This window comes from Delphinapterus leucas, chromosome 13 (assembly GCF_059928025.1).
Source record: "Delphinapterus leucas isolate spDelLeu-1000000601 "Yukka" chromosome 13, BTC_Dleu_Yukka2, whole genome shotgun sequence".
Classification (NCBI taxonomy): Eukaryota; Metazoa; Chordata; class Mammalia; order Artiodactyla; family Monodontidae; genus Delphinapterus; species Delphinapterus leucas.
Window position 1 is genome coordinate 93,603,832 of NC_143141.1, and position 26,744 is coordinate 93,630,575.

General features: G+C 45.4%; 1 protein-coding gene across 1 annotated transcript in view; it reads right to left on the reverse strand.

Moving 5' to 3' along the window:
• The window catches only part of SNTG2 (syntrophin gamma 2), a 150,360-nt gene extending 125,743 nt beyond the window's left edge, over positions 1–24,617 (reverse strand). The window contains exons 1-3 of the mRNA XM_089922505.1: positions 24,416–24,617; positions 15,453–15,686; positions 2,507–2,739 (exon numbers count right to left, since the gene is read on the reverse strand). Of these exons, the coding sequence (XP_089778631.1) occupies positions 2,507–2,739; positions 15,453–15,686; positions 24,416–24,617 (669 nt within the window). The remainder of the gene's footprint in view (positions 1–2,506; positions 2,740–15,452; positions 15,687–24,415) is intronic.
• Positions 24,618–26,744: the final 2,127 nt, after the last annotated feature.

The following is a 26,744-nucleotide window of genomic DNA, read 5'->3' on the forward strand; positions in this document are numbered from 1 at the left end:
ACAAGCCAGGTACTGCTTGACTTTACCATCCGTACATGTGTGTTGCACTGAATCTGATGATACATTTTTCATCTCCTGGGATCCCAGGGACTCAAGGTTTGGCGAGATGTAAAATTCACACTCATTTCTTCTGCTGATCAGCTGAGGAATCATCATTATTACATCTTCCTTTCCTGCTCCTCAGAATATTTTCAATGGAAAATAACCGTTCTCCACCAGGTTCTCTGGTGGAGGTTAACGTGGAAACAGTCAACGATATGAATATAAGAGAATCGCTATGGTCCGACCCCCTTAGAGGTGTCCTGATTCTGTACCAACAGCCATGGCCTTTGTTAAGAGTCGTCTTTCTCATTCTCCAAACACACGATAAACTCCCATGTCCAGGTTAGCTTTATTTTTATAATCATCTGAAGAACACAGGGTTTCAACTGTTCCTCAGAGTAATGGGACTGAACCCAGTGTGATTCTGTATCTGGGGTAGAGTAGACATTCTGATCTCAGTAGCTGAGTATGTTCTTCTAGGTAAAAAAATGTCCTCAGAATCTCCCTCCCAATTATCCAGCCCAGATAGGCATGTTTGCTCAAGGAGATGCTCCCTCCTTTCCTACAAAGGAGGGCTTCCTAAGGAATCAGCAGAGACAGGTAGGGATGGAGCTGGCAGAGACCGGGAACAAATCCACGTGACCCACCCTCTAACTTAGAGCAGGGAGTTCGAATATCGAGCTTTAGGCGCCAATAAATCACTTGAAATTGTAAACATAAATTTATAGTTCTGAACACTCACCCATTTTTCTTATGAAGGAGCCGATAATTTTCATCAAGAACATAACCTTGGGCAGAGAATCCAACGCTGAATTCTAAAAAGTGTAATTTATTTTTCCTGGACAATACAGCACAGAAACATTACCTGCTTTTACTGTAACTTGTCTGCGATTTTCTGTAGGATACAAATTCACTATTAAGAAGGGTGACACTTAAGTGTTTACAAAACGCCCCTGCTTCCCCCTCTCCCCACCATCCCCCGTCCCCTGTGGTATTTAAAACACGTGGAGGGAAATTAGCACAGGGAAGGTCAGTGACGGGGCCAGAGAAGGTGAGCACAAGACTGCTCTATCTGTTCTAGAGAGATCAGACTGGGGGCCAGCAGGAGTCTTAGCAAGAGCTGGTGCTGGGGTGGGGCTCTGCAGGGCGCACCGGGGGCTCTGGAGGTCGGGATGCAGGATCCGGGCCTGAGGTTCCAGGGAGGAGCCCTGGGAAGGACGGTGTCCTCTCTCTCGCCCTCCTCGTGTGGCTCCACCGTCCTGGACCCAAAGGGGTGCCCTCGATCAAGGCCGGCGGCCAGAATGGGTGCAGCAGGCGGGCGACGGGGCGTGGAGGGTGGCCTTGGGCTCCAGGACAGAAGGAAGAGGATGCCATCCAGGTGGAGACATGAGTGCTGAGGGTCATAAAGTGCTGTGTGTGTGTGGACACAGAGGCAAGGTCACCTGACGTCAGGGAACCTGATGAGGACATGTTGACTGCAGGACTGCGGATGGACCTGTTTATGTCATCTCCAACATAAAGGTCGTGAGGACCCAGAAACCCACACAAATAAGGGTCTCCAGAGCCTCCAGAAGAGCCAGCCGTGACCTGGGGATGGAAGAGCTTCAGGGATCTTCCAAAAATACACGGAGGGAACCTCCTTTCCTCTACATGGTTTCCTGCTCATCATTTTCATAGCTAATGGGAAGGTCTATTCAAAGGAAAGAGTAATGACTGATGTTGATAATTTCTCTATATAATCATATATGCAGATATGTAACACAAAATGCACATGTATATCCACAGCCATTTAAGTCCACTGGAAGGAAAATAGGAAATTTCAAGTATAATATATTGTATACATATATACATCATTTGCAGTAGTCCCAAGTTAAACTTGGAGATAAAACTTGCAAAAGCATTTTTCCCTCATCTTTATTCAATATTCTAACACATCTAATACATAAGTTTCTTACCCTTTAGAAAATTTCACTTGTAATTGACTGAAGCTGAGAAGGACCAAGCTTTACGTGAAAATCCCTACTTGTATCCACAGAGGCAGGGACCAGGCTGATACTGAAAAACACCTGCTGTATCTTTCATTGCCTGTCGTTCTAGATGGGAACCCTCAAGTTATTATTCTTTCAGGAATTAGATTATCTGTCAAGTTATGTCCTTCTAGTTTCCAATGAGAATATGTCCAATCTCATGCTGTGGTGTCTGGGGATATTTTTAATATAAAGCTGCTCAAGGAAAATACATTAATGAAGAAATTAAGAAAGTCAGGGAGAGTGTAAACAATACAAACTTGAAAAGATGCTTTGCTTTGCAATAATGGGGACATTTAGATACGGCTGAGGACCTTGTCAGGCCACGTCCTGCAGGACCACTCTTAGGGGGCTTTCGTCCGGGGAGACCTCTGGGCTGATCTATGAGACACGCTCTGAGACAAACCCCTGGGGCCTGCAGACGCAGAAGCACTTACATTTGCACTGTGATTGCTGCCACTAACACAGATGACATCTTGTTTTTGAATTGTCAGTACCTCTTTCGTTAGCTTCAGGCGAATGTCATAGGCGTGTCCAGACCCTTCATCGTGCAACAAGGCAGTCCCGGTTTTAGTCTGAAACAAAACAGAGACGAAGAGGGTGTGAGGACGGGAGAGCACGGACCCTGACAAAACACGCCTGCCCCTGTTCACAACCTCCTGAAACACGCCTGTGTATTTATCACATACCCATGCATCTGACTAGGATTTGATTAACTTAGCACAAGATAATGGAATTTTTTATATTTCTTCCTGAATAGTTTTTTATAGGATTTGTATAAAACATGTTCTTAGCAGGTGAAGAACGATGAGTCAGAAAGGCACCTTCGGATAAATTAGAAGAAGTCACCTCGTCCGCGTGAAGTCATCGACCCACCCCCGACTGAGCGGCGCCCGGTCACACAGGTGGGCACGGGTCCCGGGCGAGCACTCGGACGGCCCTCCTGTCCCTCTTGTGCCTGCACAGGGCTCCGGCCAACATGGCCTCAGACACAGCCCTGCAGCCAGGAGCGGAGGAGGAGGGGCGAGATGCGGGGGAAGGCCGCAGGGGTCGGGTCCTCAGGCTAGGACCAGATGGCCCCAGGGCTCACTGGAGTGAGGGTGCGACCAGGTGCGGCCTCTCCCCCTGCCGTCCAAGCAGGCACACATGCACACACGCACACGTAACACGCAAAGGCACGCAGCATACGTGTCAGTGCTGTGATTGCTCAGGGCAGGACGATGAGGTTTGGCTCACACAGACAAGCCCTCAGTTGTGAACTTAGGAACCCTGAACTCAAAGTAAAACCAAAGGCTGATTAAAAAAAAAAAAAAAGACTAAGAGGCAGTGTCTGCAAGGAGGCGTTTTATTCCTACTGCGGGGTCAGAGGTCATCATGCATCCTTTTATAAAACAAGCTTTAATCCAGCAGGACGTGGCGTCTCTGTGGGAACAGGAGGTTCGCCGGCTCCCGAGTCACGGATGCACCCACGAACACGCTTGTGGGGTTGACCGCATGGAACAGCCGTTCCCTGGGGGCCTTGGCCACGTGGAGTCGGTGGGGACACTCAGGAGAGGACCCGGGGTGGCTGCTGGCGGGGCCAGGGCTGGAGGGAGCCAGCACCCAAGGGAACCCGAGACCAGGGCAGCCCCGCAGGGAGAGGGCTGATCCTTGCGTGTCGTTCAGAGGGAGAACCGTTTCGGGTTCACATCAAAGAGGCGCAACTTCGACCCATTTCTATCGATGTGTAAAGCACACGCTCACGTACAGTGTTCACTTCCAGCTAATTCATCACCGACCAACCCACGCTTCTCCCAGTCTGTTGTCTTGGGGACGAAACCCCCTCCACCCGGCCCACGAGGAGAACGCAGGTCAGAGGCCAAAGGAAGGGTGGCAGAGCTTTAACAAGTTAAACACAGTATTTAAACTGTGTTAGACATTTAAAGAGTCAGCTACTGAAAGCAAAGGGATTCAGTGGAGAACTAAGTCGAGTCATCTGTTGCCTTAAGGTGCCATCTGACCCCGTGATGCTGCCCGAAGTAAAGCCAACTGCTGCTCAAACTGTTGAAAAATAAAGACAGGAACGTGACCAAACTGGAGAGCATTCAGCATTCCACTCAAAATCACAATCTTCTTCTCATCACTTTCTTCTAGAAAATCACTCCTCTTCTGTCAAATGACGAGTGCGCCAGAGATGAAGATCCCCGTATTATAAACATAACAGCCCCCTTCCCGGGATCCCAGCACCACCGTCCTCAGGGGACCCGCCCAGAGGCGCAGAGGCAGGAACAGCCGAGCCAGGTTCTTCCCTCACACCAGACGCGGTCAGCAGGTCCCCGCTTTACAGAACTGAACACACTGTCTTGGAAACACATTTCTCGGAAATAAAACAACTTCTTTAAACTACATGTTGGTCTTTGCCATTCAAAAGCCAAAAAAATTAAGAACAAAACTATACCCAAAAGCAAAAACGTTAAGAACAAACCTAAACTCCCCTCAAATGCAGAACAAAACGAACACCTGCCGTGCGGGGCCCCCGCCTCAGTGAGTGGTGAGCCCTCGCTGTGTCCTTGTCCCGCGGCGGCCCCCATGCCCCGCCCTCCTCACCCGCACGGTGAGTCCAGAGGCCCATCCCGCAGCCTCTGCCTACGAAACGTCCAGAGCCCATGCTGCGCTCAGTACCTGGGCTGCCGCCCTCCCCACTGCAGCCCTGCCTGACCCAGGCTGACCCTGTCAGACCACCGTCCACACAGGCCACCCATCCTCTGGACACAGCCTCCCAGAAGCGCAGGGCCGCTCGCTGCCTGAAGAGTCTCTCCCTCTGGCCCGGGTCCTCGTCCCAGCCCGGTGGTGGCCCCCAGCCTGGCCCAGGATCTGGTCCTCGGCTCCTGCGTCCCCTGGTCCCTCCGAGTCCCACGCGGCCCCTCTCGTCACCTGTAAGTCTTGGCTGAGACGGGCCTTGTGGACAGACCTCCCCACCACCCACGGGGCCCTAACCCCTGCCCCCTGCTTCGTCTTCTCCCTTCAGCCCACGGGACTGTGGGCCTCGTGCCGGAGCCAGGCATCCCGGCCTCACTGCCGGGTTCCCAGCTCTCACAGCAGAAGCCATCGGCCAGGGGCACAGGGGATGCTCTGTAAACAAGTGAAGTAGGAAGGCCACCCTCTTCCCACAAATGAATCTTCACATCCACGCAATTCCAATAACAATCCGTGAAGACGACTGTGAAATTTACCAGGATAATACTAAAGTTACATTTTGTGAAATAAGACTGGTGCTGTGGGAAGATAATTGATCCATAAAACATTAAGCCCACCACATATTGTGGTGCTAAACGGTCGGATGCAAGAGGCAAAGGAAGGTTCCAGAAAGTTTAATTACATCATTGGAAATAGTTCATAATATATTTTGCTTTTGTAGCCTCACCACATGGCTTGCGGGATCTTAGTTCCCCGACCAGGGATTGAACCCAGGCCCTCGGCAGTGGAAGTGCTGCATCCGAACCACCGGACCGCCACGGAATTCCCCAAAATATCCTAAGACTATTGCTTAGTGATTTCGATTATTATAAACATGGTTCTCATACCTTATTTCAAAAACACTCCCAGAGAGATCAACCCTTGTAAAAACATAGAAAAACAAAAGTTCTTGAAGAAAATATTAGCGTGTGTGTGGAAAAACTACCAGGTTAGCTTAACTCAAAAGCCAGAAATTCTTGAGAAAAAGATTCATGGAATTCACTACATGGAAATATAAAATTTTGTATGACAAGAACTCCATATACAAAAATATATGCATATAGTAGACACGAGGTTAACAGTAAGAGTCTTACAACCGAAGACGGACAAGTGAACATCCTATAAAAACTGAGTCAAAGACATGAAAAGGAATTCCCAAAAGAAGGAATAAAATGAACAATACATTTGAAAAGAGATGCCAGCTCACCAGTAACCCAAAGACTCACAGTTACTCAACAATGATTTATGATTTTTTTTTTTTTTTTTTGTGGTACGCGGGCCTCTCACTGCTGTGGCCTCTCCCGTTGCGGAGCACAGGCTCCGGACGCACAGGCTCAGCGGCCATGGCTCACGGGCCCAGCCGCTCCACAGCATGTGGGATTTTCCCGGACCAGGGCACGAACCCATGTCCCCTGCATCGGCAGGCGGACTCCCAACCACTGCGCCACCAGGGAAGCCCTGATTTATGATTTTTAAACTATTTGATAGGCAAACATTTAAAAAGAACAGCAGTACCTAGTGTGGACGGGACCTGGAGGAGCAGCTGGCCCACGTGTGGCTGGTGCAGGCGCCACCTGCCTCCTGGAAAGGGTCCGGGAATAACGAGGACGTCTGTCATGGCTGATCTGGAATCAGGTGTCTCTGCCTCCAGGAATCCACCCACAGGCGCAGCCAGGCAGCCGCCCTGGGAGTTATGCGAACCACTGTTCCCCACTCTCTTCACGGTTAGAGTGTGTTACCCTTTAATGTGACACTAAACGTGAGCCTAACAGACTTAACACACCTGACGTACTTAGAATATCAGTTCTGTATCTCTTGGCAAGGAAAGTGTCCACAGATATCAATTCTTGAAGAGCAAAAGAGCACGCAGCACCTAAGATATAAAAAATTAAGTTTGTACATAAATATAAATGTAAAGAAATGCATGGAGAAAATTTAGAACGACAGAATTTCAAAAAACAAATACTAGCAAACAGAATCCAACAGCACATTAAAAGGATCATACACCATGATCAAGTTGGGTTTATCCCAGGGATGCAAGGATTCTTCAACATACACAAATCAATCAATGTGATACACCATTTTAACAAGTTGAAGGATAAAAACCATATGATCATCTCAATAGATGCAGAGAAAGCTTGCGACAAAGTCAACACCTATTTATGATAAAAACCCTCCAGAAAGTAGGCATAGAGGGAACTTACCTCAACATAATAAAGGCCATATATGACAAACCCACAGCCAACATCATTCTCAATGCTGAAAAACTGAAACCATTTCCACTAAGATCAGGAACAAGACAAGGTTGCCCACTCTCACCAATATTATTCAACATACTTTTGTAAGTTTTAGCTACAGCAATCAGAGAAGAAGAAGAAATAAAAGGAATCCAAATCGGAAAAGAAGTAAAACCGTCACTGTTTGCAGATGACATGATACTATACTATGTGATACTATCCTACATGATACTATAGAGACTCCTAAAGATGCTATCAGAAAACTACTAGAGCTAATCAATGAATTTGGTAAAGTTGCAGGATACAAAATTAATGCACAGAAATCTCTTGCACTCCTATACACTAGCGATGAAAAATCTAAAAGAAAAATTAAGGAAACACTCCCATTTACCATTGCAACAAAAAGAATAAAGTACCTAGGAATAAACCTACCTAAGAAGACAAAAGACTTGTATGCAGAAAACTATAAGACACTGATGAAAGAAATTAAAGACAATACAAACAGGTGGAGAGGTATACCATGTTCTTGAATTGGAAGAATCAACATTATGAAAATGACTATACTACCCAAAGCAATCTACAGATTCAATGCAACCCCTATCAAACTACCACTGGCATTTTTCACAGACCTAGAACAAAAAATTTCACAAGTTGTATGGAAACACAAAAGACCCCGAATAGCCAAAGCAATCTTGAGAAAGAAAAATGGAGCTGGAGGAATCAGACTCCCTGACTTCAGACTATACTACAAAGCTACAGTAATCAACACAGTATGGTACTGGCACAAAAACAGAAATATAGATCAATGGAACAGGATAGAAAGCCCAGAGATAAACCCACGCACATATGCTCACCTTATCTTTGATAAAGGAGGCAAGGATATACAATGGAGAAAAAACAGTCTCTTCAATAAGTGGTGCTGGGAAAACTGGACAGCTACATGTAAAAGAATGAAATTAGAACACTCCCTAACACCATACAGAAAAATAAACTCAAAATAGATTAAAGACCTAAATGTAAGGCTGGACACTATCAAACTCTTAGAGGAAAACATAGGCAGAACACTCTGTGACATAAATCACAGCAAGATCCTTTTTGACCCACCTCCTAGAGAAATGGAAATAAAACAAAAATAAACAAATGGGACCTAATGAAACTTCAAAGCTTTTGCACAGCAAAGGAAACCATAAACAAGACAAAAAGACAACCCTCAGAATGGGAGAAAATATTTGCAAATGAAGCAACTGACAAAGGATTACTCTCCAAAATTTATAAGCAGCTCATACAGCTCAATATCAAAAAAACAAACAACCCAATCCAAAATTGGGCAGAAGATGGGCTTCCCTGGTGGCGCAGTGGTTGGGAGTCCACCTGCCGATGCAGGGGACGTGGGTTCATGCCCCAGTCTGGGAGGATCCCACATGCCGTGGAGTGGCTGGGCCCGTGAGCCATGGCCGCTGAGCCTGCGTGTCCGGGGCCTATGCTCCGCAATGGGAGAGGCCACACAGTGAGAGGCCCGCGTACCACAGAAAAAAACAAAAAAAACCAAAAAAAACCCGAACAAAACAAACAAACAAAATGGGCAGAAGACCTAAATAGACATTTCTCCAAAGAAGATACACAGATTGCCAACAAACACATGAAAGGATCCTCAACATCACTAATCATTAGAGAAATGCAAATCAAAACCACAATGAGGTATCACCTCACACCGGTCAGAATGTCCATCATCAAAAAATCTACAAACGATAAATGCTGGAGAGGGTGTGGAGAAAAGAGAATCCTCTTGCACTGTTGATGGGAACGTAAACTGATACAGTCACTATGCAAAACAGTATGGAGGTTCCTTAAAAGACTAAAAACAGAACTACCATATGACCCAGCCATCTCACTACCGGGCATATACCCTGAGAAAACCATAATTCAAAAAGAGTCATGTACCACAACGTTCATTGCAGCTCTATTTACAATAGCCAGGACATGGAAGCAACCTAAGTGTCCACTGACAGATGAATGGATAAAGAAGACGTGGCACATATACACAATGGAATATTACTCAACCATAAAAAGAAATGAAATTGAGTTATTTGTCGTGAGGTGGATGGACCTAGAGTCTGTCACACAGAGTGAAGTAACTCAGAAAGAGAAAAACAAATACCGTATGCTAACACATATATATGAAATGTAAAAAAAAAAAATGGATCTGAAGAACCTAGGGGCAGGACAGGAATAAAGATGCAGACGTAGAGAATGGACTTGAGGACACGGGGAGGGGGAAGAGTTAGCTGGGACAAAGTGAGAGAGTAGCATGGACATATATACACTACCAAACGTAAAATAGATAGCTAGTGGGAAGCAGCCGCATAGCACAGGGAGATCAGCTCGGTGCTCTGTGACCACTTAGAGGGGCGGGATAGGGAAGGTGGGAGGGAGATGCAAAAGGGAGGAGATATGGGGATATATGTATATGTACAGCTGATTCACTTTGTTATACAGCAGAAACTAATACACCATTGTAAAGCAATTATACTCCAATAAAGATATTAAAAAACAAAGGAGAAAGAAACAAACAAAAAACCAACATTTTATGTAAACGTCCACAATTCTCATATACGTATATGCATCACCTATTATGGATGGTTTAATCTGGCCACTCTTACACTCGCTGCTAAAATGGCTTGCCCTTCATATGAGTGGAGGTGGCAAGAAGCAGTCTGCTCGCTAATTTTAAAAAAATCATAAAAACTAAACTTAACTATTTTATAGCTTTTTAATTTGCTTATACAACCAAGAACACCCCTCTCAAATCACTCCGTGATGTATGTGTTAGGAGTGTGGCAAAGCTGAAGGTTTCCAGGAGAACCACACAAAACAGAAGCCTGTTCTGTAACAGAACACGGTGGACAACCTCTCACCCACCAGATGCTCATGGCTATTCTACCAAAGAGCATTGTACACACGTAGTCTTAATGCATTTTCCTTGTTTATTCAGAAATAAGCATATTTTCTTCACTGAATTGTTGACAAATGAATTAAAGAATGAATATCAAGTGCAAAAATAAAATAAAGACAAAGAGCTATGAAAACACACGGATGAGGGAGACAGTCTATCTGTATCCCTTAGCAGTTTATTCACGGCGAGAAAGACAGGGATGGATTTTTAATTTAGTCCAGTTTTTAGCAATACATACCTAAGGGCATTATAAGTAGTACTTTGTTATAAAGAATTCTAAACTTCTAATATCGTCTCTTTGATCGTGGTTTACTGGGTCTAACGAATATGAAAGATCATACAAAATATTCCCTGAAAGGCTGTAGACATTCTATACACGGTACAACTGAAACTGTGAGGTTTATGTACTTTTGAGCAATTACTTTTGCAATATGTAAAAAATGAAAAGATCCTGTACAGAAGTGCAGTGATGTCATAGAAAAAGCATCAGAGGACATAAAAATTAATTCCAGTTCTGTCACATGCTGGCCATACACATTTGGACCATCCACCTTCCTCCTCTGAGCCGCCGTTTCCTGATGGGTAAAATTAGATCATTCCAACTTCCCTGGGTGATAGAATGAGTCAATGAGACATTACCTGTGAAAGTTTCTAATAGCCTGTCTCAAACCAGCAGAAGATGAATGCAATCCAGGGGTTTTCCTGGTAGGTTATCTTTTCACACTATTTACATATCAGTAAAAATGAAGCCACTTTCGGTACCAGAAAGAAAAAGTCGACTTTGTTAGTCCTGCAGCACTTCACACAAAATGAAAGGATAAAGGCATCAATGGGCAGACAGCCAGGAAGAGCCATCGCGCCAGGAAAATCTACAGCCAAGATTTTAGAAAGAAAAGGGGGGAAAGAGGGGTGGGATGAACTGGGAGACTGGGATTGACATGTATACACTAATATGGATAAAATAGATAACTAATGAGAACCTGCTGTATAGCACAGGGAACTCCACTTCGCTGTACAGAAGAAACTAACACAAAATTGTGAAACAACTATACCCCAGTTAAATAAAAAACAAATGTCCCCAAAGAGTTCAGATACGGAGGGAAAAAATGACAATCAGGCAATATTCCACTAAAAATACATCAAAACAACTACTGCTTGCCTCTTAGGGGTAAAGAAAAACAGGACCTTAATGCATTCATTTTATACCAACCAACAGAAAAGAAAGCTTTACACTGGAAAAACAGGTAATATTCTGCCCACAAAAGCAAGAGTTTGAAGTTTAAAAAGACACAAACGACATCCCCAGGAAAGCTGGGTCACGTGCTGAGACTTGCTGTGGAGGACGCCCCAGGCAGCTCACCACCATGAGGTCATGTCCTCACCACCCGAGCAGTGCCTCGGACAGGCGGGGCTTAGCTTACAAATGCACACACAGAAGCTACATCTGTAGCTTTAATCGGAAATGCTCACCTGACCTATTTTTCTTGGCTACGTGACCTTCTGTAAGTTATCACTCCTCTCTGGCCATCAGTTTTGGCATCTATATTGGGAGATAAGTGAACCCTTATGGTCCATTCTGCATGTAACATGTGATTCCATGACTATTTTATTCATTTTGATTTAAAAGGACATTATCTTTGACCCACATGGCAATGCAACAATGAATTAAATAAGATACATACATAAAAGTGATTCAAAGACTTCAAAGTACAATAAAAATTAAAGGGATACACTGTCAACATTGCTTCTGTTAGGACATTCTTGATGAAGCTAGACTTTTAATTTAAGCAGTACCTGTTATAATAATTATTTAAGTTCTGCTAAATCAGGATTTGAGCTGCTTTAAATTCACACTGCATTTACTCTTGAAAAATGTTTCCTAAGAAAGTTGTAATGTAAAATTGTAGGGGTGTGTTTGGCATTTTATATATACAGTAACCTTTAAATTTTGTAGGGATGTTTATAGGTTAAAGGCAGTTAACCAAAAAGGAAATGTCAGGAGAAAAAAAAAACCCATCAAAGCTGGTGAGGACACAGTGCTTTAGAGCTTACAGTGTGCTGTTTTCACAGGTGTTATTATCTCCTGTGGCAGCCCCAGGCTGAACAGCAGGTATGCGGGGCCCCTTTTGCAGATGAGACCCCCATAAACGACCCTTCCCACAGGTAAGGCACATGGAAGCATCGCTCATCTGAGATGGACCAAGCTCTGCCTGCCTCACACCTGCCACCAGGAAGCTGGATATCTCTCTAGCCAACAACCTCCTCCTCCTTCATCCAGAAAAGTGGGGCAGAGAGATGAGAGCTTGCTTGGGTACCACATCCCCAGAGCCAGCACCTGCCACACCCATCCGCCCTCCCATGGTGGCCACAGTGGTATCAGTCTCCTCCAGGGGCCTGGGTCGTGGTGCTCTCCCAGACTCAGGGTGACCTCCAGGACGAGCCCACACTCACATTCCCACTTTCATAATCGGTGGCCAGAACCTTGATGGGAATATAGTTCATTTTCACAGACAGGTCAGACAATTTTAGGATGTAAACTAGAAGACAAAGATTTTTCCACTTACATAAACTTACATAAAAAACTCTAAACATATAAAAAGACACTCAGGCTATTTGAATGTCCATCGCATACATTTGGGTACATCTGTCCGTGTTCAGCATGTGAAAAAGTAACAGTCTTGTCAAAGGATGGGCCTTTATGTCATGACTTATTTGTTAAGGTATTTAGCATTTTATGAAATACTGAATATAAGTTCAAACACAGATATGTTTTTTATGATCAACTACAACGAGCCCTTTCCACCTTAAAGCTTCTACAGAACACTCCTCATCAAAATTATAAAACAATGTAATGCACTGATAAACGTGTTATGGATATTACAACGTCTGTCTTTTAAAATGCACATTTTGGTTCAGAAGCTTCGTTCTAAACAGCCCCAAGGAAAACCCCTGCCATTTCCAGTGAAGGCAGTGGCCTTGCAATGATTCAGTGGTAAACAGCTGGCTCTCAAGCTACATGATCTTAATGCCTGGAAAGCGAATGTCTTGTTTAATTACTATGAACGCTGTAGTAGGTCACAAGCTAATTCCACATGATCCACTACCGTCATCCACATGCAGCTCCGAATGTATGAATAAAATCAAGTCTCCATGTCATGCCTTCCACCAGTACTGTCAGCAGAAGAATTTAAAGTAAGTGGTGCGTGTTTTTAAGCAAATGCCAAAACGGTTTTTGTTATGAACACTGGAGCTGAAACCTGGTAGTAGGTCAGTGTACAGAAAATAACAAAACAGAAAATGGCTGTGAAAATCAGAACATCTAATTGCCATTGTCTTTAGTGTGTTTCTGATTTTTACAGCATTTTATCACTAACACTATAGACTAAGCACATAAGGAACAATCATGCCGTGATGGATCCAGGACTAGCAATTACAATAATCACCTTAATCACTCACCTGACTGCAACACCTTGGATGTGGAAAGCATGTTAATTCCGTCGTGTTCCTAGGGCCTGTTGAGTGTGTAGAATAGGAAGGGCACTCAGAGAGTAGAGCAATGTTTTATTCTTCGTCTACTTACATATAAACTCAACTTGCAGGAAAACTATTGTTAAAAACAAGGCCAATCTAGTGAGTTCCAGGCTCCCTGCGGAGTGCGGACACCTGGTGCCCAACAGCTCCTGAAAACGTGACCCTGGGCGTGGCCCTCCGCTGGAACCAAGGTGACCTCTCAGCAGAAGCAGGATGAGCTGGGTTTGTCAAGCCACCTCCCCACCCGCGAGGACAGACCGATTCAGAGGTCATCAGGCCCCGTGTGCATGCCCTCCCCCTGCTGAAGCTTCACCCCCAGCCCCGTCGTCCTCAGAGGAGCTGGACCTAAGTCTGAGTAGACCCTTTTCTCTCATTCTGTGTCTCTCTCAATGTGATCCCTGTAAACAGCGCAAAGTGGGGTCTTGTCAAGTTTCCAGCTTTTTAAATGAACCCTCAGACTTCGCCCTGGAGGTGACTGTCCACGTGGTCTGACTTATTTCCACCATGTTTGGTCTTGTTTTCTGTTTGGGCATCCGTTCTCCATCCCTCTGGTTCCTTCTTTCCTGCCATCTTTGGATGAATTTTAAGTATGTGCTAGTTTTCCATTTCGTCAATTTAAAAAAAAAAAAACTGTTTTAACCATATAGCTTTGTTCTATTTTTAAGTGTTTCTCTGGATATGGAAACATACATCTTCCTGTATCACCATCTACCATCAAGCAGCATCGCTCCATGAACAGTGTAAGAATGTAATCCCTCCGACTCCCTCCTGTCCTTCCTGGTCTCCCATGGGTCACTTCCATGTCACAGACCCCAAAATACATCATTTTATCTATGTACTATTTTAATTTATATTTTTGTTTCATTCTGGTTACACAAAGACATTATGAAATAATACATAAATGTGTAATTATATATCTAAATACTAAAATGAACATTTTTTATATCACTCCATTCTAATGATCAAATTCAAGAAATTTATCACTGACACTGACGGAGGTTCTGAGGTTTGACCCAGCTTGCAAGATAGCAAAGTAACCTGCTGGGATTTCACGGATGCTGGTGGAAGACAGGAGACGCACTTCTCTCACTGGTTAGCAGTGTAAGTCAGCAAATACACGGTCTGCGTGAGGTCCTGGATTATGTCTTATAACGTGAGGTCCCTGTGACAGCACTTACAGTCTGGTGTACTTGGCACCTACACAGGCTAGACAGTCAGGAAGCGAAACAAACATTTTTTTAATGAAATAAAAATGAAAGGGATCAAGAAGAAGAAAAAACAGCTCATCTTGGCGGTATTATTTTTTTAACTTCGAAAATGCCTAATTTTTATCACGTGTATTTCAGGTGAACTTTTATTGAATTGAAATGAGTTATTATATGATTCAGTTTTACCCTGTTTGTCTTCCTAATTTAGCTTCTTCAACTGAAAATGTACCTTCTAAGAAAATCCATAAAATACATTAATTCAACCTCAGATAACATAAGAAATGTGATATTATTGCCTACTTGTTTGTATAGAAGATTTATTCATTGCTACGGGGGTCATTAATGCTGCTTTGTTCTTGAGGATTTATGGAAACACATCACCTCTACAAAATCCCTCATGAAATCAACAACCAGGACCCAGCAGGCCCCAGCAGGGCTCACACAGGCTCACATCCAGACAGGCTCGTCAGCATCACCACCCACTGCAGGCTGCACCTCAGGTCCTGCTGGAAGGACCAGTGGAAACTGCAGTGGGGGCTGAGGTTTGCTCCCAGGATCCTTCAGCTCATCAAAGTGATGTCTGTACACAAAACCCCAGCCCTCTACTTATAACAGAGAGTCAGAGCATTAAAAACTCGGATCCCAGAAGAATTAAACATTTCCATGGCATCAGGAGGGCTGCCCTCCAAACACCTTCGAGGAGGTTACTCATAGTAGAGAAGCTGCAGAGGGCACAGACCCGGGTCAGCCTCCAGGAGACGGTGGTTCCCAGGGGGGCCAGCAGCAAGGCTGGGGCCGGAGGTGATGCCCTCAGGACCACAGGCTCCAGGGAGCACCTCCTCATCCTGCGTGGTCCCCGCATCTGACCACAAGGTCAGCACCAGAGGGTCAGGCACCACATCTGTCCACATCACTGGCCTCGCAGTAGGGGCCCAGAGTGTCAGGGAGGTGGGCGTGCACTGCCCACTGCCACCTGTGAGTGAGGGTGCAGCACTTATACCCCAGGCAGGCGTCACTAAGGAGACGTAGGGGCCACCGGCTCCACTCCCCCCTCGGAACCACCAGCAGCAACACACACAGACGAGCCCTCTCCCTCTGCGATGAAATAAAGAAATGGCACAGCTAAAGATCACAACACAGGATGCACTTTCTCAAAATACTGTGAAACTGAGCAAAAAAAGAGGAAAGATTCTGACAGCTGACCTAGAATTCCTCAGACTTGGAACGCTATGTTTCTCTGAATATAAGCACACATTCCTGAAGGGTAATCTGATGATCTGGGGCTTGCAGGCCAACAAAGTGTGGGTTAAACCCCTGTAAGGATGAGCTTCAGTGCAGTGCCGGAGAGCAAGAGGGGGCATGGGGATGTGGACAACTGGAGGGGGGATGGCGAGGGGGCAGGGGAAGGGAGAGAGGAGGGAGGGGGAGGGGAGGAGGGGAGGGAGGAGGGGAGGGGGAGGGGGAAGGGAGGAGGAGGGGGAGGGGGAAAGGGAGGGGGAGGGGAAGTGGGGGAGGGGGAGGGGAAGTGGGGGAGGGGGAGGGGAAGTGGGGGAGGGGAGGGGAAGTGGGGGAGGGGGAGGGGACAGAGGAGGGGGAGGAGGTCAAAGTGTCAAAATCACTCAGATTGTGTCCTTGTCACATACTCTACAGTGGAAAATGAGCCAAAAAAGATAACATAAAATCTCCTCTCCTTCAAAGTTAAGCAATCTACTTCAAAATTACCACAGGTCAATGTTGTAAAAATCACAGTGGAAATGTACTTTGAATGGATAATGAAGTTACAACTCTTTGAAATGTGTTTCAAAGAAAATTTACATCTTTTAATGCATTATTTATTTTTAAAAAGCTGTTGAAAATCAATGATCTAATCACAGGGCAGCCAAAGGCCTGTTTCTGTAAATAAAGTTTTATTGGAATAGCCACACCCACCCGGTTACTCCTGTTCATCACTGTTTTCATGCAAATATTACTACATGTTTTAAAAGCTGAATTCACTATGAAAAATCTTTCACAAAGTAAACTCTAGGCCTATATAGCTTCAGCAGTCAAATCCACATATTTCAGGAAAAAATAATGCTGTTATACAAACTCTTCCAGAAAAACAAAAAAGGAACAGCATTTAGCTCATTTATAACCCCAAGCTAAGCTAGTTCTAAAACCTGTAAGGAGGTTATAATAAGTTACATTTACTTACCAAACACCCTCTTGAACAGAAATGTAAACATCCTAAAGAAAATGTTACCAAATTGAATCCAGAAAAATATAAGAAGGAAAATACTTTTTGAACAAGTGAATCAAGGAAGGGACTGTAGTTTCTCATCTGAAAGTAACTGCACCTCCATGTAACAGTTACCTACCTCCGCGTAACAAGACATCCAACACCTCACAGCTTCTGGGATCTGGATGCGGGTCCCCTGCGGCCGCGGTCAGCCATGGGGGCAGCAGTCAGGTGGGAGTGGGCTCCGGTTGACAGGTCGGCCGCCACCCGCTTCTGTGCTGCCGGCCGGGAGCTCCCCGTCTGGGCCCCGGGGCCGCTCCAGCTGGCCACTCACAGCACAGCATCCCCCAGAAAGCGTGATCCGAGACAGAAAGGACCTGCCCCCAAGATGGAGCGGGGTTCCTGTAACTGAGTATCGCCACATCAGCCCAACACTATGGACACGCAGACTAGCCCTGGACAGAAGTGGGACAGGACCACACAGGGCGGGCGGACAGGGCTCCTGGGAGGCACCCCGTCACAGGCTCAGAACACGGAGACACTCCTGTGACCATGAGCGAGTCTCAAAAAGCCATTTGATGAAAGTCATTCACAGCGAAGCCTTTTAATAAAAGGTACCTTCCCTGACCTTCCGGAAAACGTCTAAGAAAGACTCAGAGCATCTGTGGCCCTCAGTGTTGAATCCGGAGAACTTCCTCCTGGGGACTGAGAAATAGATGCTCACCCCGCCACCTCCCCGCAGCCATGCCCTGCAGCTCCCAGCCAGCATCTGCCTTTGTATACTTACAAGGCCTGAAGGTTGGAAAGGAAAAAACAAAGCATTTTCCACAGATGCCATTACTGAGCACAGAGATAATCTTAAAGTATGAAAATAGATAAATGATTAGTCATGGTATTAATAAAGGTATCAGTTAATGGTATACTATGTCAATATTTTGAAAGTACATGTCAACACATCAGCAACAAGTATAACAACTGAAAGATATAAGAAGATACAACTTCCAGCAGCATTAAAAGTCACCAATATCCACAGGGAGATCAGCTTGGTGCTTTGTGCCACCTAGAGGGGTAGGATAGGGAGGGTGAGAGGGAGACGCAAGAGGGAGGGGATATGGGGATGTACGTATACATATAGCTGATTCACTCTGTTATACAGCAGAAACTAACACGACAATGTAAAGCAATTATACTCCAATAAAGATGTTAACAAAAAAAGTCACCAACATCTAGAAATCAATTTAATAAAAGACGTACAAGGTTTTGGGGCCTCCCTGGTGGCGCAGTGGTTAGGAATCCGCCTGCCAGTGCAGAGACATGGGTTTGAGCCCTGGTCTGGGAAGATCCCACATGCCGCGGAGCAACTAAGCCCGTGCGCCACAGCTACTGAGCCTGCGCTCTAGAGCTCGTGAGCCACAACTACTGAGCCCACGTGCCACAACTACTGAAGCCTGCGTGCCTAGAGCCCGTGCTCTGCAGCAAGAGAAGCCACCGCAGTGAGAAGCCCGCGCACCGCAATGAAAAGCAGCCACTGCTCACTGCAACTAGAGAAAGCCTGCGGTCAGCAACGAAGACCCAACACAGCCAAAAAAAAAAAAAAAAAAGAGACGTCCAAGGTATCTGAAAAATTTAAAACTTTATTAACAGGACATAAGGAGATCTAAATATCAGAATAGATCGTGCTCGTGAAGTGGATGAACTAATATCGTCAAGTTGTCACTTCTCCCCAGGTTAATCTAAGATTCAAAACAATAGAAAATCATAACCTCAGCAAGTTTCTAGAAATTGATAAAGTGATTTTGAATTTTAAATGGAAATACAAGACTCAAGTGCAGTCAAGGCAACCTTGGAAAAGAGAAACAAAGCGTAAGACGTACACAGCCGGATATCAAGAACTATTACAAGAGCAAACGGGGCATCTGCTCAAGGAAAAAAGCTCAATGGGAAAGACAGAATCCAGGATCCAGAAAGAGATACACACACACATGATCACGTCATGGGCCGTGAACGTGGTCCTGCAGTGAAGTCTGGAAAGAATCATCTTTGCTACACACAGAAAAGTGAACCTGGAACCCTGCTTCACAGCATACAAAAAAAAAAAAAAGAAAGAAAGAAAAAAAATTCTGATTGGACTTAAGATCTAAACAAAAGGCAAATAATAAAATGTTTAAAAGAAAAAACAAGTGAAAATATCGTCATGAATGTGGAGTAAAGTTTATTTCAACATCATGCAAAAAGTTCTACCCATAAATTACAAATTGATAAAGTATTCTGCATTAAAATCGAGAAATTCTGTTCAATAAAAGGTACTATTAAGAGAGCAAAAAGGAACCCACAAGGTGAGAGATTCTGGCATCACATATGTTTGATAAAGACTCAGAAGCAGAACATATAAAGAACTCCAAAATCAGGAAGAATGATACTAATTCTGTGCGTCTGTAATAGAGCAGCTGGTTACAGCTCCTCCAGTAAACACCATTTTGTTTACCTTCGCTTACCATGAGACAGGAGAAGAAAGGCATAAAAATTCAATGGCGTTAACAATATTCACAGATGGTATTCATACCCACAAATAAAACCAAAGACTCTACAGACATGTTAGAAATCATGAACATCTAGCAATACGGCTGGATAAAACTGCAATCTATCAATATGATTCATGTATTTATACAATAGAACCAGGAGAAAAAAATTAAGAATATAATCTTTCTTCCCCGAATCCATTAGACACCCAGGAATATACAAAACATCTTGAAGACTTCGAAGGAGAAAATTTAATCCTTTATTGAAAGACATTAAAGAAATACTGATTAAATAGAGAAATGCCTGTAGATGGGAAAACTGTCCCCAAATCGGTCTATGCAGTCACTGTATTCCAACCAGAATCTGAATCAGTTTGGACCTTGACAAAAAGACGCTGATTAAAAGGAAAACAAGGCCAAGAAGAGTTAGAGCATCATTAGAAAAAGAAGTGGTGGGACCCTCCCCCTGTCAAATACCAGTATCTGAAGTTTGCCACTGGGTCTAACATGGATTTCTGTTCATAATTTAGCATCTGTGAAATCAAGGTGTATATTACAATGGATGTTCTTTGTGGTACAAAAAATAACGGGGTATGTTGATGTTAATTGCATCTTATAACTGAAGGATACGGCATCACCAAGTTATAACAATTAAAACTGTGGAAAAAATGATACAGGGTTTGAAGAAAACGACCAGAAGAACAGAGGAGAGCCCAGAGTCCCTCTGAACATGGAGACTGGATGTCGGCCGGCACCGCTGACGGTGAGGAACAAAAATACAGGATGCTGGGACAACGGATTAACTCCACGAGGAACCTGTAAATTGGACCCTTATTTATGCCGCGTGCATTAAAGATGAAATTGAAAACTTGAAATAAATATCTTCTGGACGGTTGGGACTCAGGAATGCTTTCCTAACAAGGCACAAAACCCAAAACTAAGTGGGGAGAAACCGTTGCATACACTACGGTTAAATGTTCTTTCATCCAAGGACCCTGCTGATGGTGACACAAACCAACCCTGGGCAGAGGGACCGTGACCCAGGAGAGAACTCAGCCTGGAACATACGGCACAGGTGGGCAGGTTTGCGGGACCAACGCAGGAAGCTCACCCCGACCGCCTCCCAGGATTCACCTAACAACAGACGCTCACTTTTGTTTCTGAAAGCCTCTGAGTTTAAATTAACATCAGTTTCTGCTGAAAATCCACCCACTCGCTTGACTGAAAGTCGACAGAAAAAGCGAAGTGAACACGAAGCAAACTCAGAAACCAAACGCTCGTTTGCAGGCACACCCGTGCTCAGTCTCGCAGGCGTACTTGTGAAGCATAAAGGTCAAAGTCAAGGGCGGCAGGATGAGGAAAGTGCAGTTATTCCACTGCCTACACTGTCACTCTTTCCGGCCTCCTCAGAAATGATGGTTTCCATCACTTCCTGTGAATTGAGACATGCCATCAGGTACGATATTAACTGCAAAGAAAATCTCTAAATTATTTTAATCTGGAACACAAAAAGGGAAATTCATGTTTTAGGAAACAACGGTTCCCTATCACCGATAGATTCGTGCGATCCGTGGGTCCACCCCGACTTCGGCAACGGCCGATAGAAACTCCATATGGAGCCCCCGCACTTCTCTGAGCTGTAGGACCAAAGAGCCCTCGGGGCTGCCCCCAGGAGCCAGAGGGAAAAGGCGGGGGGTGATGGGGTTGGCAGGGCTGGGGGCCAAGCTGTTGAAGAAGGAGAGCGGAGAGAAAAGCTGAGGCCAGGAGCTCAGGAGAGGGCGCTGGGGGCAGTCCCGGCTGTGCTTCGGAAACCACTGCCCCCGGGGCCCCCCAGAGAGCCTGGCTTCACAGGCAGCGGTGAGGGGTCTGCAAACTCCCTGGGTGACTCTACCGGGCAGGAAGGTCTGAGAACGACCCCGCTGGAAATTGAGGATGAAGAAGCAGCAAGAGGCCCCCCGAGGGGGCTGGAGATGAAAAGCAGGAGGGTGGTGGCCACCACGGGCATGGGGTCTGCACGATGGCCCCGCGGGGTAGGTCTGGGCTGACCGAGACGCCCTCACTTCCTCCGTGACACGCCCTCCATCCACCCAATGGCTGAGATCCAGACAGCCCCCCACACGGCCTGACAGGCCGCAGGGCTGAGTAGCAAGTGCCCCCCAGCGGTCTACGCGAGGTCGCGGGAGACCTGAACACAAACCCGGTCCTTCCATAGGAAGAGTGATGCCCAGAGACACGGCTGCACAGTGGTGCTGAGAAGCAGGGCTTATATTTTCCCATAATCCAGGAAAAAGCTCATATGGTCATATTAAGTATTTTAATCTTCTGTTTGAAAATTTGTTTAGGGCCAAACTTTGACCAGTGATACTGACCTTGTAACTGCCACTCAGATGTCTGCTTGATTCCATCATCCCAGTGAATTTATAGCCATCAAAGGAAACAAGCAAGATCTGTCAATAATGACCTACTTAGGATGCACTTTTTGAGGGAAAAAAGGTAGGACTCCATGCTGTTGAATGATTTCTAATTCTGCAAAAATAGACTGCTATAATGAGCCCCAAAGATCAAAAGACTCACCAAAATGGCATAACATTTGAGTAACTTGGATTTGACACACAAAAAGCATTTCAACGTTATTTAAAATAGATATCCACTTCCTTAAACTGTATTTTATTTATTTTTTATTTTTTTACATCTTTATTAGAGTATAATTGCTTTACAATGGTGTATTAGTTTCTGCTTTATGACAAAGTGAATCAGTTATACATGAAGTCTACTTGTGAGAAAAAGCTTAGGAAAAAGAGACATGTATACACATATAAAAGTCATAAAAGACATTAGAACAATCACAACAAAATAAATGAATCGCCGATTCTCATTACCAGATTCAGCTGTCAGTCCCTCAGACACTGTTCCCGAAGTTGTTCAAACAAGTCTGTGTATTTTAAGAGGGGATTTATCTCTGCGTCCAAAAGTGGCAGTGAAGACTCTCGTTACCACATTAGATAGAGACTGGTGCTTTCAGCAAGGGGTCTGCACCAGCTCTGCACACTTTACAGGAACTTATGGACTTGCAAAGAGGAGCCAACTGTCAAGGTTAACAGTCTGAGTGAAGACTTCATTCTGCAAAAAGGTACGAACATACAAATACGGGCTCACGTGGGAAGAGCAAACAGCCGGTGGAAATGGAGAAAAAGCTCAATGTGTCTAAATGTTTCACGTGTGCCCTGCATTTCAGAGGATGTCCTTCACATTTGACTCTGAAAATAAATCAGGTACACACTTCTCACTTTAAATAACAAAAACCTTAGTTACTGAATTTAGCAGAGTCCTCGCGGCATCAACTCGAACATTCTGTAAACTTGTTACAAAGCAAACTTGAGTTGCACGCGTCAAAACCATCATGCACCTGAGACATTTAATAACCGAGTTCTTCAGAAGACAGATCCTCCTGTATAATAGCTAAGACCCACCTTTACTATACTGAATTTCTTTAAATTTTAACTCACAATATCACAAAAGAAAATGGCACAAATGCCTAGCCTGGACGCTACTAAACGTGAGCACGAGAATGGCTGATCGGAAGGACCCGCTACACCGAGCACTGAGGTCAAGGGCAGGGCAGCACGTGACGTCCTCCAAGGGAAGGGTTTCCAGGAAGATCCTTGAGAAGTCGCCTTCTATTTCAGATGCAGAATCAGCCGTGCCCCAACTGCTTTTTGTGCCACAATAATGTGTTTGTTGTATTTTTTCCAATCTGGTAATAGAAACTTACAGATTCACTCTGTGAGAATGTAGTTACAAAAGAAACAATCTTGCCTAAATTTTCTAAGGGAAATAAATAATGCACAAATATCCTTACAGTAAGATGATAACAGTTCCCTTTGTAAAGGTTTTGATGACTGGATCGATCCTGATTTATATATATATATAATACATATATTTGTATGTATATACACACAAATCGATCCTGAGGCCCTGGATACTTTTGTAAAGATGACAAAATGTCTCCAAGGATAAGGTAGAAACTCTGACGCAAACACAAGGAAAGACTGTGACCCCTGTTGCCTTAACTCCTCAGACACGAGGAAGGACACACCTGAGGCAGCAGATCCAGCCTTCAGATACAGCATCTGAACACCAGCAGTGATTTTAACAAACTCTTAAATGACTGATTTAACTGAAATTTTAAAACTGTCAAAGGAAGGAGAGATGAAGGACAGAAGCGCCTCGGGGAGGAGTGGACGTCATCTGCCCAGCAGGGGTCCGAGGTGCCTGCACAGAACAAGGAGATGAACCCCGCACAGCAGTCCCCAGACTCTCCACCAACTCATCCCTGTTCACTTCTGGGAAGAGACCAACTACCCATGACTTTTCCAATGTTACAATTTTTCTTCATCCTCCTGTTGAAAATCTTCTGCTTTGTACCTCTGTGAGGATTCACCTGTTGTATTTTTATTCAATTTATTTAAGTTAAAAAATACCAAGTTCACCCACTTCTCCTCCCCCACCCCGCCTCTCGCAGACACCACTCTGTCCTCTGTATCTATGAGTGTGCATTTGGTTTTAGTTTTTTTAGATCCCATGTATAAGAGAGAACTCACGGAAAATACCTTCTCTGGCTGACTCATTTCGCTGCACACAACGCTAAGCAAAGGCGCGCTTCACGGGTGAGCAGTTTTACTGGCACATACGACGGCCGTTCATTCACTCTCCATCCAAAGCGGCTGCTCTGCCCCTGCAGGAGCAGGATGGAATCCCTGCCTCAGAGGCCCCACAGCGGGAAATATTTACTATCAGGCCCTTCGCTGGAAAAGTTTGCCACCCCCTGCCCTAAAGAGCTGCCACTAGTGCAAACCACATGCTACTTTCCCGCATCACCAGCTACCCGTTCGCACACCGACTTCCAAGAGCATCTTTTGGGTCTGGTCGGGAAGCAGAGGCCGTGGAGCTGAGATGCAGTCACACCTGGGACGCTGTACGGGCACAGTGACTGGGCCTTCCCAGGGAACCGCTGACACTGAGCCCGCTGGTCCCACAGCATCGTCACCAGAGCTGCCTGGATGACGTGGGTCACCCGAGTGGTGCTGTCCACAGGTGGGATGATCACTGGGGTCGGGGCCGTCAGTCTGACAGCTTGTCCCGTGAGGCGGACCCTTCGAGTGGCCATCGGATTGCGGGCACGACCCACCGTTCAAACTTTCAGATTTACGACGCCACGAACATTCTAACAGTAACTTATTACCTACCTGAGGCATACATTTATATTTTATACTTTAACAAAACGTTGTGTTTAACAAAAAAATTAAAGCTGTTTAATCTCCGTGTTCCAAAACAAAGACTCGACACCATCTATGTGCACTTTCTGACTGCAGAGAGCTGCTTTAAAAATAGATTTCCCACCGTCCAGACGCACACCCAGCACGCCCGGGCACGTCACCCAATTTAAAGTACCTCTTGCTGTTTAAATGGAGAAGAACATTCCAGGAGTGAGACTGGTCCCCCTCCCCCTCCCCCTCCCCGGGGTGCGGGGTCATGAGGGGAGGACGCCCCCGGGCCAAGCGACCATCCAGGCTCCGAACTTCAAGCCAGCTTCCTCAGTCCAAGCGGACAAGCAAGGTGAACCCCGCCCAACGCCCACCTGTGCAACAGGGCAGGCGGCAGAAGCAAGGAAAGCGAATCCCGTCGTCACTGGTAGTGGCTCAGACATAAAGTGACACAGTAAACCCGCCACCACAGTCCGAGCTCAGGCGGTGGCGGCAGCAGACAGGGCCACCTGCTGGCCGCCGACCCAGCGGGTCCCCAGCCTCCCCCCAGCCCAGGCTCCTCCTCTACCTTCCTCTCTTCCTAAAGGAAACCTTGACTGTGCAGGTGCCCTGGCGGCTCGCTCTGCAGGTCTATTTCCACCTCCACGGCGATGAGATGGGCTTCGTCAAGCCCAGACTCTGGCGGGCAGGTGGGACCCGAGGGTGGGAAGCGCAGGCCAGGAGGGAGGAGGGTGTGTGGTCCTCGCACGACGGGGAAACGGCTCCGCACGCACACACCCTGCACTGATCTAAACACGCCGGAGCTGCCCCACGTTCCAGACACACGGCGCGACACACGCGCCCGAACGCGGCCCCGTCCCCCCAGGACCAAGCCGGGGCCACCGCCCCTCGCTTCCCGCTCAGGGGGCCTGGTTTGACCCTGGGTCCTAGAAGGGTGAGCTGCCTGATCAAATTGGGTCATTGGGCAGGTAAGTCCCTCCCAGACACTCAGGGGTCTTTCTCGTGGGCCAGTGGGGACCTGGGCCACATGGCGGAAACCGGGGTTACAGCCTGAAGGACGCCGTCGGCCAGGACCCACCTGCTCTGACTCGGCAGCCTTTAGCTGACGCTTCTCCACTGAACTGGCTGTTTGCTCTGCAAAAACTCGGTCTGTTCATTTGTAGAATCAGAACTGAACCAAGGAAGGAAATCTAATGCGCGTTTTTCTGACTTGAAGGAAAGGAATAACATTTTCCCAATTAACATCATTACAACTCCTGACTTGGAAGTGCTGATAATGTGAGCTAATATAACGTCATGGAAAATAGCTTTCTTTCTTCTGGAGTTATGAACCTTTGCTATATTGAGAAGCAAGCCCTTGTCACTAAATTTCTATACAGTTTCTGTAATTTCTTTGGGAAAATGTACATGAGAAAACCCAGCTAATTTTCAAGACTGATATTATCATACCTCTCAGGACACTGAATTAGATAACTTCATGTTAGACATTTTTCCCCCTTAACTTTCAATAAACCGTTTAAATAGTTCACCGTGCCCACGCGGTACTAACCACACATACTTCATTTCACTAGTTTACTTTAAAAATAAAATTCAATATCCCAGGGCACTGACAGTAACACCTGTAGTCCTGGGCTTTTCCTTCACGTAATATCATGCTTCTTACTAGAGAACTCACTCTTTCTTAACAAAAATTATGGACATAAATCGGACGTAAGATATGAAATGAACATACTAGCTTTTATTCTCCAAATACATGTAATTCAAGTACAAAGTACAAATGTAGAATCAATGCCAAAATTATTTCATTGTGCCAGCTAATTATATAAACACGGGGGTGGGGTTGGATATCCCCAAACTCCCCATGTTCTAGAAATGATTGCCCAAACCATTCCCAACATCCTGAAAGCTTGTTTTGTGTGATGTAAATAAAACTCCTATGAGACTGTATACAACAAAAAATCATATGGTCTAAATTCAAAGGCATTTACTAATTATGTATGACTACGTGTCAGCAAATCATCATAATTTTG